Genomic DNA, 19,413 nt, shown 5'->3' on the forward strand with positions numbered 1-19,413 from the left:
TACCTCGTTGTTTCAGGAACATAGTTTACGATAACTGAGCATTTTCGAAGCACCATCTGCGCACATGCTCATCATTCAGAACAGGCAGCTTTGTCTTTTCAACAATTACGGGGGAAACAGAGTGTATCACTGCTCAAGCTGTAGGACAGTGTAATGTGCAATAACCATCAGCTGGTTTAGTGCTGTAGCCATTTTAAATCATTAGCACACTGTAATTACCCACTCATATTCATTTCCACACTTTACTCCTGCTGCACTGTTTTCCGTCTCAATGTCCTTATTTTATTACTCATTTTCTAATAAAGACCTTTCTTTCTTTCTTTCTTTCTTTCTTTCTTTCTTTCTTTCTTTCTTTCTTTCTTTCTTTCTTTCTTTTTTTTCTTCTTTCTCTTTTTATACACTGTATTTAATTTTTCTTTTTTGTATTTTCATTTCCTTTAATACATTTTATGAACCTATCATTATTTCCCAATTTTTTTTACAAACCTATCACACAATTTTATTACACTTTCTTTCTTTCTTTCTTTCTTTCTTTCTTTCTTTCTTTCTTTCTTTCTTTCTTTCTTTCTTTCTTTCTTTCTTTCTTTCTTCTTTCTTTCTTTCTTTCTTTCTTTTTTCTTTCTTTCTTTCTTTCTTCTTTCTTTCTTTCTTTCTTTCTTTCTTTCTTTCTTTCTTTCTTTCTTTCTTTCTTTCTTTCTCTTGTTTTGCTTTGTGCCAGTAGGCACACCAGACTAGCACTCTATAACCTCCATGGCTCTCTGTCACCTTTCAGTCTCCATCGACCTGATTCGAGAGGTGTGCGAGGGGAAGCAGTCAGAGATCTTCCAGCGTTATGCAGATGGCAGCTTCGACCCCAACTGCTGCTTTAGCATCTACTATGGTGAACATATGGAGTCGCTGGACTTGGTATCAGGTACGGGAGAGGAGGCACGCACATGGATTACTGGTCTTAAGTACCTTATGGCGGGCATCAGCGATGAGGACAGTTTGGCCAAACGACAACGCACCCGTGACCAATATCCTTCCTTGTTGAAAATAAAATGTTCCAGATTGTGCACAGATTTAGTTAAATTGTCTAAACATTCAGCAAGGTCTTCTTCTTATTCTTTTGTCTTCTCCCATTAGTGGTTGCCACAGCGGATTATCCGCCTCCATACCCCCCTGTCCTCTACATCTGCCTCTTTCAAACCAACTACCTGCATGTTTTCCCTCACCACGTCTATAAACCTCCTCCTTGGTCTTCCTCTTTTCCTCCTTCCTGGTGGTTCCATCCTCAGCATTCTCCTACCGATATAACGATATGTCCCTCCTCTGCACATGTCCAAACCATCTTAATCTCGCCTCCCTCACCTTGTCTTCAAAATATCCTACATGCACTGTCTCTCTAATAAACTAATTTCTAATCCTGTCCATCGTCATCACTCACAACAAAAACCTCAACATCTTCAGCTCTGCTACCTCCAGCTCCACCTCCTGTCTTTTACTCAATGCCACTGTCTTTAAACCATACAACATCGCAGGTCTCACCACAGTCCTATGAACTTTCCCTTTCACTCTTGCAGATACCCTTCTATCACAAATCACTCCTGCTACCACTCTTCTCCACCCACTCCACCCTGCCTGCATATTATTTTTTATTTCTCTAACACTCTCCATTACTTTGCACAGAACTATTACCTGAACTCCTCCACCTACTCCACCTCTTCTCCCTGCAACCACACCACTCCACTGCCTACTCTCAACACAAATCACAATATCATCCACAAACATCATAGTCCAGGGAGACTCCTGTCTGACCTCGTTCGTCAACGTGTCCATTACCACTGCAAACAGGAAAGGGCTCAGAGCTGATCCTTGATGCAGTTCAACCTCCACCTTGAACCAGTCTGTCTTTCCTACTGCACCACCCTCACATACTTCTCTGACACACCTGACCTCCTCATACAGTACCACAACTTCTCTCTTGGCACCCTGTCGTACGCTTTCTCTAACTCCACAAACACACAATGCAACTACTTCTGACCCTCTCTGTACTTCTCCATCAATCATCTCCGTCTTTGGTGCTCTTCCTCAGCATGAAACCATACTGTTGCTCACATATGGTCACCTCTACTCTCAGCCTGGCTTCCACTACTCTTTAATATCACTTCATGGTGTGACTGATCAACTTTATTCCCCTGTAGTTACTGCAGGTCTGCACATCTCCCTTATTCTTAAAAATCGGTACCAGCACATTCCTTCTCCATTCCTCAGGCATCCTTACACCTTTCAAAATCTTGTTGAACAACCTGGTTAAAAACTCCACTGCCATCTCTCCTTTTCATCTCCATGCTGTCATCTGGTCCTTTATGTCATCTGGTCTTTCCACACTTCATCCTCTTAATTGCTGCTCTCACGTCCTTCTTACTAATCCTATCCACTTCCTGCTTCAACATCTCCATATCATCCAACATTCTCTCTCTTTCCTATTTTCCTCGTTCATCAGCTGCTCAAAATACTCCCTCAATTTTCTCAACACACTCTGGCTAATCAGCAAGGTAAATTACATTTGTTGTTAAATGTTAAATATCGTAAGTACGCCATGGATATTTGTTTCCTAACCATTGGTTAGATAGTAAACCAGATCAATCACTTGTCTTTTAAATCTTTATATCTTTAATTACCCTGTTTTTATTATATTTCTCTGTTTATAAGGTATCATTAAATAACTACTTGCAACCACCAACATTTAATGAATGAATGAGAGAATTTCATGGGAAATGAGCATTAATGTGTAAATGTATAATATTAACGATGCCTAAAGATGAATACATTGTTTGAAATAAACAAATCATGTATCCCAATTACATAGAAGGCATGATATTAATTAATTCATTCATTTATCCATTTTAGTACCTTCCTAGTCTCCGTCAATATGTTTTAAAATAAGCTTCTAGATAAACAGGTATAGAATATATAGAATATAGGATGTTTTTCCACCTACATAGTCACATGCATTGGTTGACTATCATCCTTAATGATAGGTGGCATACAGTACCTACTGTTGAGATTGGAGTTACAGAAAGTTCTCTTTTATTATATTTGGCACTGCAGCACTTTGTCAAACTTGCTCTAGCACTTAATCAAAAGAGAAATGATGCAAAGCATACTGTATTTATATGCAGACTTTTCAAGGTTCCAAGATAGAAACACATCACAAGATGAAATATTTGTGCTACATTTTGCTTTGTAAATTTATAATCCAAACTGTTCATATATCAAGCCCTTTCTTTTAGAAAAATTAACTCTATATAATCCTATATACTTTAGTTTTGCATGTCAGTAATAATTTGACTGCCATAACAGGTAATTGCTTCTTGTATTTACCAAAGCCAGTGCGGAAAATGAATGCCCCCCTGTTCTGACGCACACTGCCTTGCTTCTGCAATTTGCTTAATGTACATTTATGACTAATTGCCAGTTGCTCACACTTATACTTTAGTGTGCATCTAGGTAAAATATTGCTCTGGGGCTGGATATAACAGCCGGATTTAACTATGTCTCCTGATTGCTGTAACCCGCAGTGTGATGCAAAAGCCCAGTCCTGTCATTACACACAATGAGTAAGGGGTGCAACTCTTGTAGACCCACATTAAGGTGGAAAAAAATAATGTGACACGTTTTCTTCTTGTGTTGAAATTTAAATCTGACATGCGATACATGTGAACAAGCAACAGCAATGGAAGACAAGATCCATTTTATTGTTTCATTTCACCAACATTGTATGGCTTGTATACTCATTTACAGTCATTTTTTTAAGTAGTAATACTTATTACCAAAACTAGTTTTGCTTAGTGACCTAGATTTTCTGTACTCATTTCACTGCCATTCTAAGTAAACCCAGCTTGGACACCATCTTTATTTAGGCTGCATTTATTCCTTGTGTTATGATTTCTTTACAATGTAACCGCTTGACTCTCCAGCTGTGTGTTTGTAGTGCAGCACCTGTTTTTTTGTCTTATTTGTCATGTTCTCTCCTTAACTACGTGTATCACGTGGCTGAAGCAGACTTTTACAGAAGCTGACAAGAACGGAGATGGCAGCCTGAGCATCAGCGAGGTTCTACAGCTCCTGCATAAGCTCAACGTCAACTTACCCAAGCAGAAAGTAAAGCAGATGTTTAAGGTAAAAGCACATCTGTAGGAGCCCGCTGATCACCCATCAACCATAGAAGACTTCTATCTGAAACTAGTTTTAGATTTCACATGGGCCGATGTTTAAAACTTGTAGCTAGATTCTAAAGCTTCAAAGACATATAATTCCTAATCCATTTTTTTTTAGTTAAAGCTTATTGATAAAAGTATCAGACAACTGGAAATAAATATTTGCCTTATTTTTATAGGTCAATTGTTCCTCGAATGGCAAAACCTTGTGTGTGCTTGTATTTCTGTCTCTCTGTGGTGTCCTGCTGCTCCCAAAATCCATTCTCTTGCCAGGCCAGATTTGTGTGTGTGTGTGTGTGTGTGTGTGTGTGTGTGTGTGTGTGTGTGTGTGTGTGTACAGTACAGTACGTGGTTGAGATCTCACCTCAGCCATTGGTAGGTCGCTAAGCTTCACAGTCCATCAGGACCCACCCCATCTGCTGTAAATGAACACAGATGGCCATCAATGTAGAACAGAATGAAGCACACCAATCTGGTGTGTGTGTGTGTGTGTGTGTGTGTGTGTGTGTGTGTGTGTGTGTGTGTGTGTGTGTTAGAATTGTTCAATAATGACTTTAGAAAAAGTTCTTCTTTAGTTATACATTCATTTAAATTTCTGACTAATCCGAAGGTATTATCCGAAGGATAGTGGGTTCAGTCAAATCTTTACATAAAGGGTTAAGATTACATTAAAGAAAAAAAAGATGCACTTAAGGTACTTAAGTGGCAGCTTCTGATCAGTGGGTTGTGAGTTCAACAACAAGCTACCACTGCTGGGCTTTTGAGCCCATATATGGCCTAATTTTATTTCCCATGATCTGTACTTCTGTACTATCTTTACTGTTACCTGCTTTATGTGTTTGATAAATTCTGGGTGGAAGAAAAGCCTGCAAGCATCATTTAGTTTAACATCTTCAGAAATATAGATTCCTGTTTTAAAACACAGATTTATAAACCTTAATGACTGTTTTTTTCTTGTTTAGAGCTTCTAAAATCTATATAGATTCATAGATCATAAATCTATATAGATTTAACTAGGGCTATTTCTTTAAAACAAATGTGAAGGATGATAAACAAACTCAAGAAAAATGAGTGTGAATATTTCCCTCCTGCTCTGGTGTTTAAAGTGTTGACCTGTTTTCACAGTCTGATACTCAGCACTTGGTGATTACTCTGTCATGGCCTTGCTCACTGCCTTTGCTTTGGTTTCATCTCAAGCTTTCTTTGAAGGACTTGATAGAAATCATGAAGTAGAATTTCAGAGTTGTCAACTCTGCGGATTAATAAAGACATGAGCAGCTGAGGGTCTGTGGAATCTTTTAATGAAAGCTGCACATACTGCTCCTTATGCTTGTGCACAGACAACAAGTCTCAGCCCTCTAACTTTCCCACAGAGAGTTTAGTGCAAATCAATGCCAAGATCAATTCATTAGGATCATATCTGCAGTGTTCAATTATTTTAGATGAATGTGTTTACTGGCTAAAATAGATGTCACACAATCAATTTAACAGCAACAATTTAAACAAAATATCTCAACTGAAAATGTAGATATCTAATCAATGTGAAATAATTAAAATCCAGTACATCAACTAGCCCAGGCTTTTGCAATTCTCCTGCTAGTGGACAATTAGAAAGCTCATATGTTTCTATTAATCCATTGAAAAAACTGATTTTTTTGCCTGTTTGCACTTAAAGATTTGTTAGTTATTGTAAGTGAAGTTTTTAAACTTCACCACATGGGCTATTCAAGAAACTTGTCTTCCAGTGTTTTAAAGGCTTTACTCAATATTCGTGTTTATTGTCAAGTCCCAAGCCTTTTTCATTAAATTTATGAGTACTAAGAGTAGAAGTACTGTGACTCAATGTGCAAACAATTATTTGACCACTAGATGGGTCAGCAAGGGTGAGAAATATTAATAAAGGTGAGTTTAGGACCCCATTGTAGGGGTCGAAAAAGCTAGACAGAAATCATCTGCCAATTTCTGATGCTAAAGCAATATCGATTTTGAGGAAATCTAGTGAATGTTTAGAGTAGACCAGAAATAGACAATTAAAAATTGACAACACACAGTCATCCAGCATACAGCATCTAACAGCTTGGCTTGAGCAGGTTTAGGCAAATCTTTGATTAACTGTTTTTATACAGCCATTCCATTTCCACGATACACACAGAGAAATATCATTAACCAGGTTTGTCAGGTTTCAGCAGAATTTCCAGCCCAACTACATCCCACACAAAAGACATGCTTTCTTTCTTTCGGCTTTTCCCAACTAACCCAAAAAAAAGACGGGTACTGGAAAAAGGAAATGCATTTTAAATTTCTTTTTTCAGCCTTGACATGGGAAACAAGGGTACTATAGTGCAAATTTTTGCTGTACCAATATTATCCACTTCATAAACCTTCTTTTCCTCTCCCAGTCTTGTACATCATTGATACACTGTCTGCAATTACAATTTGCAGTCATTAAATTTAGATTATTTGCCATAAAGCAAGATCTTAGTGGCCACTGAGTATTTATAAACTAGGCTTTAAGCTTAGAGATAAAAAGTAAACCTCACCATTCTGTCATTAACTGTCTGTATGCTGCTTCTCCTCCACAACATCCTGAAAATATTGCGAATGAGAAATTTATAACCTTCCTCTATGGACAAGCTGCTTCTCAAATTCTACTTTGCCCATTTAAGGCAAACTCTAGAAATAAAAGTTCATTTGTTAATTTATCATGTATTATTTCTTATAGGAAGCAGACACTGATGATAACCAGGGCACTTTGGGTTTTGACGAGTTCTGCTCCTTCTACAAGATGATGTCAACTCGGAGAGACCTGTACCTGCTGATGCTCACTTACAGCAACCATAAAGACCACCTGGACACAGACGATCTGGCACGCTTCCTTGAAATTGAGCAAAAGGTGGGTGATTTTTTATTACTGTTTTCAACTTGGGAAAATTGCTACTTCAGGCAAACCTGCGGTGAGCAATGAAGCATAGGAAGAGCTTAGGAGGGTATTCATATTTCCCCAGTTTTTCCTTTAATGTCCATCTCTTTATCTTTTTCCAAAACCCAGGCCTGTATCTTGATTAGCGCTGTGATGAATATGTAGTCTGACTGTTGCCTGCTAACAGCTCCAAATGATTTTTTTTAATGAAACTACCCCAGAAGCTTTTTTTCTTGCCCTATGCCCCATTCTAAATATTGTCCCTATTATTTCTTGAAGATGTAGACAACAGTTTCTCCAAACATCAAGTGCTTTTGGTTATTTCTTACCTTTAATTTGACAAACAAAATTTTGTCTCCTTCTTCGTTTTCACTGGATTTATCTCACTTTTAAAGTCATGTGAGTGTGTTGATGAAACTGGATTTCTTCACATCGCACTTTTATTTAAGGGGTGCTTTCAAATATGTAGAGTTTTAGTTTTAATAGTAATTTAATTAGTTTGATCGATCACAGCAACAAAGCAAGTCAGCCCTAAATCAACTCCAAACTGAGTAAAAACAATTATTCAGTGTATCTTTATCTCTACAGCATTTTCATTAGATGTTCACTGTTTAACTTAGTCAAAAGGCAAAATTAGTCAAAGGACAGAGGTGTAGACTTGAGAAAGTGCGATATTATAGATATTTGGACCCCAAAAAGAATACGGAACAAAAAATAAGGCAGAGTGCAAACATGAAATTATTTTAATTATTTATTTCTACAATAATAATTAGATCGTTTTTACGTTTATCCATCTCAGTTTGTCTGACTTTTGTTGTTTGTTTAATAGTTTTTTATTTGATATCCAAACACAACTTAACATTTCCCAACTGACTACAAAAACCTTAAGTGATGACCAATGGGATGTTGAATATTCCCATTTTAGAGACCCAATCTGGCAACCCAGGTAGAAAAATGCACTTAAAACAGTAATGCAGGGAAGTGTTTAATGATCTAGTGCAAAACAGATTCAGGCTTTCAACTAGAAAATGCAAATGTAATACCTAATGTCTTTTAATAAAGGATTTATAAATACCTAGACTTGAGTCCAATTGAAATTCAGATATTTGCTGAAAAATTAATTAAATCAGGATTGTTTCTTGTATCAGAACAAAATCTAAATTTATTAGAAGCATAAGCAAAATTGTTTGGAATTCAATGTAGTCTATAGATAATACCTTAGTGTGTGTCCCTGAAGTAATGCTCCAGCATCACAGCATCGTCTTTTTTTAAGACCATTTTATATGGCATTTCAGCAAACCTTGCGAGTCTCTCACATTGCAGACAGCTCACTGTTAACCCCCATTACTGCTTAGTGTTAGTATTTTAATGGTCAATTTTTCTCCGTTGGTAAAACAAAAAAAAGGAGAACTAAATTGGCCCATTTTTGCTTGTGGCCACAAGCTAGCAAACATTGCCATTTATTCACACCATGTATCACTAAATTAAGACTCATCCCCGCTGCGTTGGACGTGGCCTGACGCTGATGGGATGGGATGGAAATCTGATTGACTAATAAAACCAATTTAAGACCCAGCTGTTGGCCTAACCAGTCTGATTTCAGAGTGAGTCATTTGCATGTGCTGATGTTTCACAGTGGGTGTTAGGTCTATTTGGATTTTTTTTTTTTGTTTGGTGTTGCCTTGTTTAGGTGAAGCATAAGAAAATAGTTGTATAGTCAGATAGATGAGGATACAATAGAATGAACTGCCTCTCTTTATACCTTTATTTCTTTGAAATTTATTATGTATTTGTGTTCATTTCAGATGACAAGAGTCACGAAAGAGCATTGCCTAGAAATCGTTGCCAAGTTTGAACCGTGTCCTGAAAACCAGAAGCAGGAGGTTTTGGGTATCGATGGTAAGATGAGATCTGTTTTCACTGCAGAGAATATTGTAATAATGTACATTATTACAAAGTTGATTAATGAAGAAAATAAGATATTCTAGATGAACAAATGTAATTTAGGTTTTCAGATTAGACTGGTGTTAGGTGAACTGCCTTTTCTACTCCAACCCTTAATGAAAAACTTTATTTAGCAAATCCCTGTCTGCAATAAGTGGTTCGTAGATGATTGTGTTTCTTTTTCTAAGTGTGACTTAATTGAATATTTCATCTACTGAGTCCTCTTGGACCTAACATTTACCTACCCTCCATATTTTAGTGTTTTCTGGCTCCCCGGACACATGACTTAAGCTAATATAGTAGATATTATGCAGTAGATAATGTACAAGCCCTGTTTGAGCTATACTCTAGAACTTTGACTTGTTTTGGTTTTAATTTTCACTTTGTGCACAGTAGAGGTGCATATGAATACATAATCTGGAATATGTATTCAAAACAGATATAATTACAGACAGAGGTGTGTTATTCCTAGCAGTTTGCTTCAGTAGCAAATACTGTGCACTGTTTTATTATTATTATTATTATTATTATTATTATTATTATTATTATTATTATTATTATTGGGAATTAGTGTCACGATGGGACTAAGATTTTGAGGGGATTCAGTGGCCATGCATTTAAATCAGTTAACTATAATATTCTACGCCTTAGGTTTTACAAATTATATGCGAAGTCCTGCTGGAGACATCTTTAAACCTGAACACCATGAAGTCATCCAGGATATGGCTCAGCCTCTGTGCAATTACTTTATTGCTTCCTCACATAACACCTACCTGATGGGGGACCAGCTGATGTCTCAGTCCAGGGTGGACATGTATGCATGGGTCCTGCAAGCAGGCTGCAGATGTGTAGAAGGTCAGTTTATGTTAGGCAGTGAATGGTAAGTCTAGTGCACTTCACTGCCGTTTACTTCTCTCTGATTCAGTGTAGTGAATTAAACCCACTGGAGCTTTTCTTATGTTTTGTGATGTTTCTGAACTTAAAAGTGAAATAAATTTTGATAATAAATCTGTTATTAAAAATGAGGAAGCCATCAACTAAAAAATGCGACTAGTCAGAGACGCAACCATGTGGCCAAAGGTGGTATCAAAATAATGATACCTCCTTCGAGCTTCAGTATGTGGGTGGTGTTTTTACAGGGTGATCAGCAGTAATGTATTGCTTTGACCCAAACCGCAAATCCTCAGTTTTAATTAAACTTTTGATTTTCATTCATGTTTCTGAGTTTTCTTCATGTCTTTTAGCAAAATCCAAACTCTCTCTATATATATATATATGGCTTACCATTTTGGGCATTACTATATATAGGGCTCATTTGTTTAAACTTTGGATTTCTCCAACTCCAATGATTTTGTGACATCAAATGGTGACTAGTTGCACCAGAATTGGCAAACTTTATTGACAATATTATCCAACGCATTTTATGGTCTATTTTGTATAGATCCATGACATAAAATCACAAAACCAAAGTTCATTTCAGTTCCCAATTCGCAGGGGTGAATACTTATGCAAGGTTACTGTATATTAATGATGAGTGAATGAATCTGTTGTTAATGGAATGATTTAACCTGTACACTGAAAAACTACTGCATGTTATCTTCCAGTGGACTGTTGGGATGGACAAGATGGAGAGCCAATTGTACACCATGGATATACTCTAACATCCAAAATCCTTTTCAAGGACGTCATTGAAACAATAAACAAATATGCATTTGTTAAGAATCCGTAAGTCTTCTAACCTTTAGAGCTTCAATAATTTCAGGGAAATCTGGTGAATATGTAGAAATGCTGTGCCTGCTTAGTATGTTTACATTATTGTGCGCAGTGTGTGTATTAATGGGGTGTATGTGTACACTACATCCTGATATTTTATTAGCAACAGCTTCGCTAAAGGTTTCTAAACATCTCTGTTTAACATCACTTACCAGCTAATGTATCACATACTCTGGTTTCTCACTTTGCTTTTCCACTTCAGATATCCAGTGATCTTGTCAATAGAAAATCACTGCAGTGTTCTCCAGCAGAAGAAGATGGCTCAGTATCTGGTGGAAATCTTAGGAGAGAAGTTGGACCTGTCATCAGTCAAAGCAGATGAGTCAGGACTTCTGCCTTCACCCGAATCCCTCAAAGGCAAAATTCTTGTGAAGGTAATTTTTTAACCATTCTGTTGTTTTTAAAAAAAATTATATATCACTTTGCAGGCTATCATATTTTCCTGCTATCTCCTCCCACGCTACCCCTTTACAACGTTCTCTCTTCACTGGCATCCTTTAGTTGCCTGTGTCAGATTTTAAAAACCTGATGCATGCCTGCAAAGCTAAAAATGACCAGCACTCCTCCACCTCAAAGCAGTTATCTCACCCTGCGCTACAGCACACTCCCTGCAGTTCTCTAGCAATGCTTGACTGATCCCACCATCTTTCAGGATACAAGGAAGGCATGCATCAAGACTCTTCTGTCGCATAGGTGATGGGATAATCGTCCCTTAGATGGCCGAATAGCTGAGTCAAGCAATGTCTATAGTCCTATGTCAGCACTTTGCTTTTCTAACTCTATTACCTCCTGAACAGAGTTTATAGACTCTTAATCCATGATCTAGTGAGCCAGTATCACAATGAATTTATTGAGCAACAAAAATAATTCCTAATACAGGATTAAAGCAGGTGTTTTTAATGTTTAGTGGTTAGGGTTTATATTGAGTGGTGGAAAGAGTACTGAAAACCCCCTACCTTTTCTCATCAATGTCATGACATGCAGTCTAAACAATCTCTCAGCTTGCTGTCTTGCTTGGGATTATTTTTCCATCTTCTCTGACACTCTGAATTCCACAGCTTTCACACTGCATTTATAAAGAGACCGCGCCCTTCAACTGGTGGCTATTTGATCACGTCATCAAAAACATCATAGTCCATTAAAAGTTACTCCATCTTTTCAGTGCATACCTAAATCGCAATGGCTCATAATACCTCTACATGAACACACTTTCTCAAAAAAAAAAAATGTATTATACCATAATAACATATTATTTTTAGATACCAATATTAACATATTTAAGATATATAACTTGGCAGATATTCACAATTTACCTCGGTGTCTTTTTTTAATTATAGAAACTCTTGAATGCTGATATTTCAACTGGTCCAGGCAGGCAATGTTGACATGACATAATGACACAAAAAAAAATGCTCTTTCAGGTGTGGTCAAGGATGCTGAAGTGCTGTATTTGAGCTGTTGCATGTTGAAATATCCAACACACTTCCTCTATTCTCCTCCTGATGGTTTAAACTAAATTGGTGCCAGGTGTCTAGAAACCTGTCTGATGCAAGTTTTCTATACGTGATTTGATTTGACAGGAATTGCGGACTGATTATTCTCCTTAGCCAATCACAGTTGACAGGAAAAAATAAACAAATAAGGTAGCAACCACAGGTTGAGTGAAAGCAGCAAAGCAAAAGTACTGATACAGCACTAAAAAGTAAAGTACAGCACTCAAGTAAAAGTACACTGTTTTTAAACTATGTAATAATGTAAATTCCTGCAACTCAGTTACAATTACGAGAGTATTTGTAATTCGTTACTGTAAACCACTGTTCGTATCACAGTAAAAATAATCCTTGTAATTTAGGAGAAAGCCCATTCTGTGTTTAACTATAACATTGGTTTAAATATGGATCTTTGAACCAAATCAGATACAATGTCATTGTTTTACATATCAACTCTGTACATTTGGTTGGTTGTGAGTTTTTATTTAAGGCTCAATTTTTCTGACTGCCATCTGTAGTATCTGTAAAACGGCTCATATATTATCCTGCATCTTTCATCTTTTCTGACACCTAAATGTCTCCACATAGCAGCTGATATTAAACTGTCGATAAAGCAGGCTATAGGAGTGATGGTGTACTTTCACACAGAGCCAGTGCTATAGCTGGATGCTGGCCATTGCCGGCCGTTGAAGAGTTGGCGAAAAACTGGCCAGTGAGCAGTATTGACAAATTGCATGGTGCTGGCACTGGGTCAATGAGCAACTCTCCAGCTGCAGTCTAAATCCCACAGCTCTTTTTCTCTCTGCTGCTTGCCAGAGGCTTCAGCTTAAGCCAGATTTGCAAATCTTTGCTTTTTTACACACATGCATTATGACTTTAATTGCCTCACTTAAGTTGTACTTTATTCAATAGCATTCAGTCTTTTTTTTTTCCATTTGATTTGGCATCCAATAGATACTCTGCCTGCCAAAAAATCAATATGACCCAGAACATAGTGCGATAATTATCAATTATGCTTGTGCCATCTACATTATCTATGACTGTATACTTTGGCCATAAAACACAAATTAGATTTTACACAAATCTCCAGTTTTTTTATAGTCTAAAAGGTGCCAAATTAGGTGGCACAAAACAGGACAGAATCTCTAAGAGGGATATTAAGCGACATGACTGAACTTGATTTGCTCAGTGTTGCACAAAATAAAGTGCAAAATAAATGCTGTTATGTGTAAAAAGGGGAAGAAATCATCCACTGTTATCACTCTATCCTGGGAATCCTTTACTCTGTTAAACATTTTCAGATCGATTGCTTTCAACAGGAACAGCTCTCGGATGCTGTGCCAAATCGATTGTTGCTTTTTAATACCGGTATCCATCACCTGCCTGTCCTTTTGTTAAACTCTCCACAGACCAGCATACAGTCTCACCAGGTAGTATAGAGCAGTGCTTTTATGGATCTGTCAATCTAACGATTACTGATAAGTAAGTCGAGTGTATACAAGCCTCCCGGGTCTCATTCGCCAGACTTTGAGACAGCAAACATACTTTAGTTTGTTGTGAAATAACCTTTTTGCAAGATTTATGTTGTAATATTAGTTTCAGATGTTATTATTTTTATTTTTTTCAATCTTTAATTGTGTCAGGGCCACGAACTAGGCCACAGCAGAGGGGACGAACCAAAGGGCAAAGACAAATTTAAAAGAGGTGTGAGTTCAAGGGTTTTAATAAAATCTAAAGTCTGAAAAAGCAAACATGAAAAAAAAAGGGTTTAAAAAAGTCCAAAAGATTCCAAAAAATACAAACATTAGAAAGATTTATAAGTAAATTACAATCCACAAAGTTTAGTTGAAAAACACACTAAAGGGTTGACCAAGCAACACATTTTTACTTGAACATAGGCAGATGGGACACAGGTGGCAATGATGACAATGAGCATACAGTGGGAAGAGAGCAAGAGGAGGAATAGGGGATCTTTGGCAGCCAAAGCACAACACAATAATTCCAGACAAATTGTTACAATGGAGTTGAGATAAATTGATGTCTCTGTACTTAAAGAAAGCTTTGACATTTCACTGATGTTCAGACACTGATTACTTTATATTTTAAATGTACTTGCATTTGCATCTGAATGAAATCTGTAACATAATAATAGTAGTTGTCAGACTATCCCCACTGCATTTCAGCAATAATTATTCTTTTTTGTACAGGGTAAGAAACTGCCCCCAAACATTGATGAGAATGCAGAGGAGGGTGACGTGTCTGATGAGGACAGTGCTGATGAGATGGAAGATGACTACAAGCTAATGAATGGAGATGTAAGTTCCATAGTTGTTGAAGCTTTCCCCAGGGGGCTACTTATTTGTTGCTTAAACATTACATTTTCTCCAAATAAATGTCTGACTCACTAATGCATTATTTTGTACTGTAAATTGGGAACTAACTGAGGGGGCAAATTGTGACGGCTCAAAGACTCTTTCAGAGCATCTCCAACAACAGATCTTGTGGGGTGTTCCTGGTATGCAGTGGTTAGTACATGCCTAAAGTGAGCCAAGGAAAGACAAGGGGTGAATCGGCAGCAGGTTCATGGCCTCCTATTGCTCATTATTGGTGAGTGAAGGCTAGCCAGTCTGGTCTTCTGCTCCACAGAACTGTGACAATTTAAAATGGCAAATGTTTATGCTGGCTATGAAATCTGTCATCACCTACAATAAACATGAGAATCAGAAATAGTCCAATTTAAAGAAGGTGGCCTAGTTTGATGAATCATATGGAAGGGCACATGTTAGATCCATGGAGATCCATGATGCTGAGTTTGGCTTCACTAATAATAAACATACAGTTTCATCAATATTTGTCCAAGTCCATGTTGATTAGAGTATTAAAAATTTGAAAATATTAATTTAAGGTACATTTAGAACAGATAAAAATGTGCAATTAAGTTGCAAAATTATGTGATTAATCACGAATAGATATTTGAATCGATATACAGCCCTAATATATACAGTATGTGTGATGTGTATATATATAAATATATATATATATATATATATATATATATATATATATATATATATATATATATATATATATACGTATATATATATATATATATATATATATATATACGTATATATATATATATACATACATATAAATACACATATATATATATATACACACATACATACATACATACATACACACATATACACACACACTCAATCACCCCTCTCTCCATGTCTCGCTTTCTCTCTCATTTTACTTGGCCAGTATTTTCTACTTATATTCATGGTTAATCACATGACTAATGATGCTTATGTAATAGCTTGTATATTTAAGGAGCTCTGAATAAGTAATTTTTTTTTTAGGATCAGAGCTTAGTGTTGGTATAATAATGCATGATGCATTGGCTTTGCATGTTCAAAACCGTAATTTCTTGCTATTTAATATAGTAAAGGTCAGCTTACAAAAAAGCCATCCACACACACAATTATAACAAAGCAAAATGATTTGGGCCTTTTTCTTTTTGTTATGAAAGCCCACATTATCTTTGTCTGCCTTTTTTGCTGCAGAATGATTAATTATTTTAACATACATTATTTACGGCCTTGTCTTGTCAATATAAGGCTTTGTTTTCTTATTCTCTTTGAATTTTTTTGCATTTTAGATCTAAATGCAAATTCGCAGCTTGTTACAATACAGACAATAGAAACAGTACTATTTCCTATGTAATTATAATCTTATTTTAAAAAAATAATAATCGCTTCAGTGCTTCTAATTTTCTCTCAATGTTCAATTCTCTTTTAAACCCAGCTCAAAGTGAACTGTAGCCCTCTTTTCTCATTTTTTTCCCCTCCTCCCTCCGTCTTGCAGTTCTGAGCTGCAAGACACAGTTATATGATAAATATTTCAGAAGGAAACACTACTCTTCTTACACTGTGACAACTGAGGGAATCTTCTTGGAGATGTCAGAAAGATGAATTATGAAAGCACTGCCAGTACCAACCGTATTGTTTCCTGCTCTTTTAGTTCATTCTGGATTTAAATGATTCATTTAAATGATTCAAATCAGGAATTAATTGAATATATTTCAGTGTCATGGACAGTATAAGTAGGCGTCTAGTATCTAATCTGCTACCTTTTTTTGAAAGCATATTTCAGTTAGAATTGTTTTATATTATTATGTGAGCATGTGGTTCAATTAGCTTGACCATGAGAACAGGAATCTGCTAATAGCCACAAATCACATGTTCCTGTAATGGGTTGGCTACACTTTCAGAGGAAATAAGCACTTAATTGTTGTAAAGTGTGCAGTGATGAAGCACACTTGTTCTAAAAGTAGCAGCTCACAGAAACAGGTCGCTCCTAAATCGAGATTGCCACTGAGGCCAATTCAGCTGTAAATCAGCCCAGCTTAGAGAGCAGCTCAGATGGGATTCTCATATTCATTCACACTCATATTCGTGCTCTGCCAAGTTGTCAAGGAAATAACTAATCTTGTGCCAGAACGGATCTCCTCACATGGCTGGATACAATTAATATTCAAATAATACTGCAGAATGCAAGGTCAGGTCTATTAAGTTGGTGGACCAATGCTATAGCTACTGTGCAAACCAATCAGAAAAGTCATAGATCATATACAATAATGTTCAAACATATACATTCACCAACAATGAAATGTTTATTTATTGCCAGTGCATGTTTTATCCTGGTCAGGATTGCAATGATTTCAAAGTATTTCTTAGGAACATCATTGCTCCATGGTCATGCACACCCAATTTTACACAATTATTTGCATATAGAGACAAATATAGTATATCCAATATCCAATTCACCTTCGTGCATGTTTTTCAACTGCGAGCGTAAACAAGACAAAGTCATAGACTTATGACAAATGAAAAGAAAATTTAATTTTTAGGGACCAGAGACAAGAGACTGTGGAACACTGCATCCTCCACATGAGGAGAAATAGCACATCAAAGCATAACGCTACACCATTTCTCCCTAAAGGTGCAAAACACAGGTACATTATAATTTATTCAACCTGCAACCTGATTGTGTGCAGAATTATGTACCGTACACCCAGAGTACAATGATCGACCTGTTCACAAAATACACTGCCAGAGAGCGATGCCATGTGTATTCATGTGTAATTCGTTTGTATTTTATTAACGTAATTGCACACTTTGTGACTTTACTCAGTGTAAATTGAAGTTAAGTTCAAGTTCAGATTAGAACCTATAGTCTGGAGCCTCTCTGAGATACAAACTTTTGACTGTATTTTATTAATTTACCAAACTGTGCAATATGCAATAATGTATATAAATGTAATATTTTTACTTATTTTGTCCCTCTTTTATCATCTTGTCACTGTGTCATTAGATCAGAGGGAGCAGGGGTCCAATTTTTGACCAACATTCAGAACTTTTTAATTATGTTGTTTTTTATTGTGATATTTTTTTTACTCCTTAATGGATTTGTTTTAAAAGTGATGGATAACAAATTGTATTACCGTATACATGTTTGCAGCCTCACATTTATACCTCAGGGAAACAAGACATGATTAAAAGCAACAGCAGAATTCCTGGAGACTGAGAGCAAAATAAATGTTTTTCAAATATGTATCTATATGCATATATAGATTATATATAAATATATATAATTTTTGTATACATTTTTTAAATTTCTGAAATGAAGTTTTATATATAATGGCATTTTTTGTATGTAATGTATTTGTATGGTATGTAAGCTGAATTACTGTGTTATTACTGTGTTTATTTCATACAGTCATCTTTGCTCAGTTTTCGAAGGATCCTAATAATTCCAGATGGCATGTGGTTTTTTTAAAAGCCACACAGACTGTGTAAATTTGCATGTTTTAGTGCTGTAGTGATTAAAATGGGCATTTTTTTGTGATTTCTCCTTCTCTGTGTATACGATCTAGACTTCTATGAATAGAAAACAAGTGGAGAACGTTGCCAAGAAAAAGCTGGACAGCCTGATGAAGGAGTCGAAGATCCGTGATCGCGAGGACCCGGACAGTTTCACGATAGCAGCGCTGCCTCCATCAGCACAGCGAGATGAAAAGACAGCCATGAAGGTGAGGGAGTTTAGGCTCCATACTACTTTTTTTCTTTGAGCACCTCTGAAGAGAGATTACAGGAAATAACATTCATGCTAGAACAAGGAATAAGTCCTTTGATTTTGGCCCCTCTCCAGCAGATCAGTAGCCATTTTCTGCTGTCAGAGGAGATAATTGCTGCATTTGCCCATACATGTTGTAATGGGACTAACAATCCAAAACTCAGCAGTGGCTCACACGGTTAGCACAGCATTCAGTTTTCATAATGTAAAGATGCAGAGATAATTATCAACAGGATGTCACATATCATTTCAGAATGACTGGGTGATTTATGAATAGAGTGGCTAAAGAGGGACTAAAAATTTTTTAATATATCCTTAATAAAAAGAAGACACACAACTCTGGTATAACATTCTGCTGTTATATATAATACAAGCCATACAAAATAAAAAGGGATGATTCAAAGCTTCACAAATACTTTGAAATTTTATATATTGGCAAATACCAATACTCCAGCTATATTCAGAAGATACCATACCATACCATACCATACCAAATATATATATATATATATATATATATAGATAGATAGATAGATAGATAGATAGATAGATAGATAGATAGATAGATAGATAGATAGATAGATAGATAGATAGATAGATAGATAGATAGATACCCCATCATTAGCTGGTATTCATCTAATATCCAAAATACATGCAGATGATTGTCAAGTTAACTTTTTTCTTATTTCTTTCTTTCTTTCTTTCTTTCTTTCTTTCTTTATTTATTTATTTATTTATTTATTTATTTATTTCCACATCTCTTATAATTATGATGCGGAAGGTTAAGGTCTTTGCACAATACAAATACAATAGTGTGGCAGCATAAAAGCAAATAATTATGTTGATACAAGGCCAAAAATTTGGTTAACGTTCACATAAAACTTTAGGGTCTCTAATCTGGCCTGGTTGGTGTTACCAAAAAGGCTTGTGTGAGTATTTA

The 19,413-nt window shown here is 36.3% G+C and overlaps 1 protein-coding gene across 8 annotated transcripts in view; it reads left to right on the forward strand.

The window, feature by feature from the left end:
- Positions 1–19,413, forward strand: part of plch2a (phospholipase C, eta 2a) — a 122,142-nt gene that overhangs the window by 87,853 nt on the left and 14,876 nt on the right. For all 8 annotated transcript variants that reach the window (XM_046871387.1, XM_046871388.1, XM_046871390.1 and 5 more), the window contains 9 exons: positions 773–1,016; positions 4,035–4,164; positions 6,925–7,095; positions 8,928–9,021; positions 9,718–9,921; positions 10,671–10,791; positions 11,042–11,213; positions 14,537–14,644; positions 18,274–18,429. In XM_046871387.1, the coding sequence (XP_046727343.1) occupies positions 773–1,016; positions 4,035–4,164; positions 6,925–7,095; positions 8,928–9,021; positions 9,718–9,921; positions 10,671–10,791; positions 11,042–11,213; positions 14,537–14,644; positions 18,274–18,429 (1,400 nt within the window). The remainder of the gene's footprint in view (positions 1–772; positions 1,017–4,034; positions 4,165–6,924; positions 7,096–8,927; positions 9,022–9,717; positions 9,922–10,670; positions 10,792–11,041; positions 11,214–14,536; positions 14,645–18,273; positions 18,430–19,413) is intronic.

This window comes from Silurus meridionalis, chromosome 17 (genome assembly GCF_014805685.1).
Source record: "Silurus meridionalis isolate SWU-2019-XX chromosome 17, ASM1480568v1, whole genome shotgun sequence".
Lineage (NCBI taxonomy): Eukaryota > Metazoa > Chordata > Actinopteri > Siluriformes > Siluridae > Silurus > Silurus meridionalis.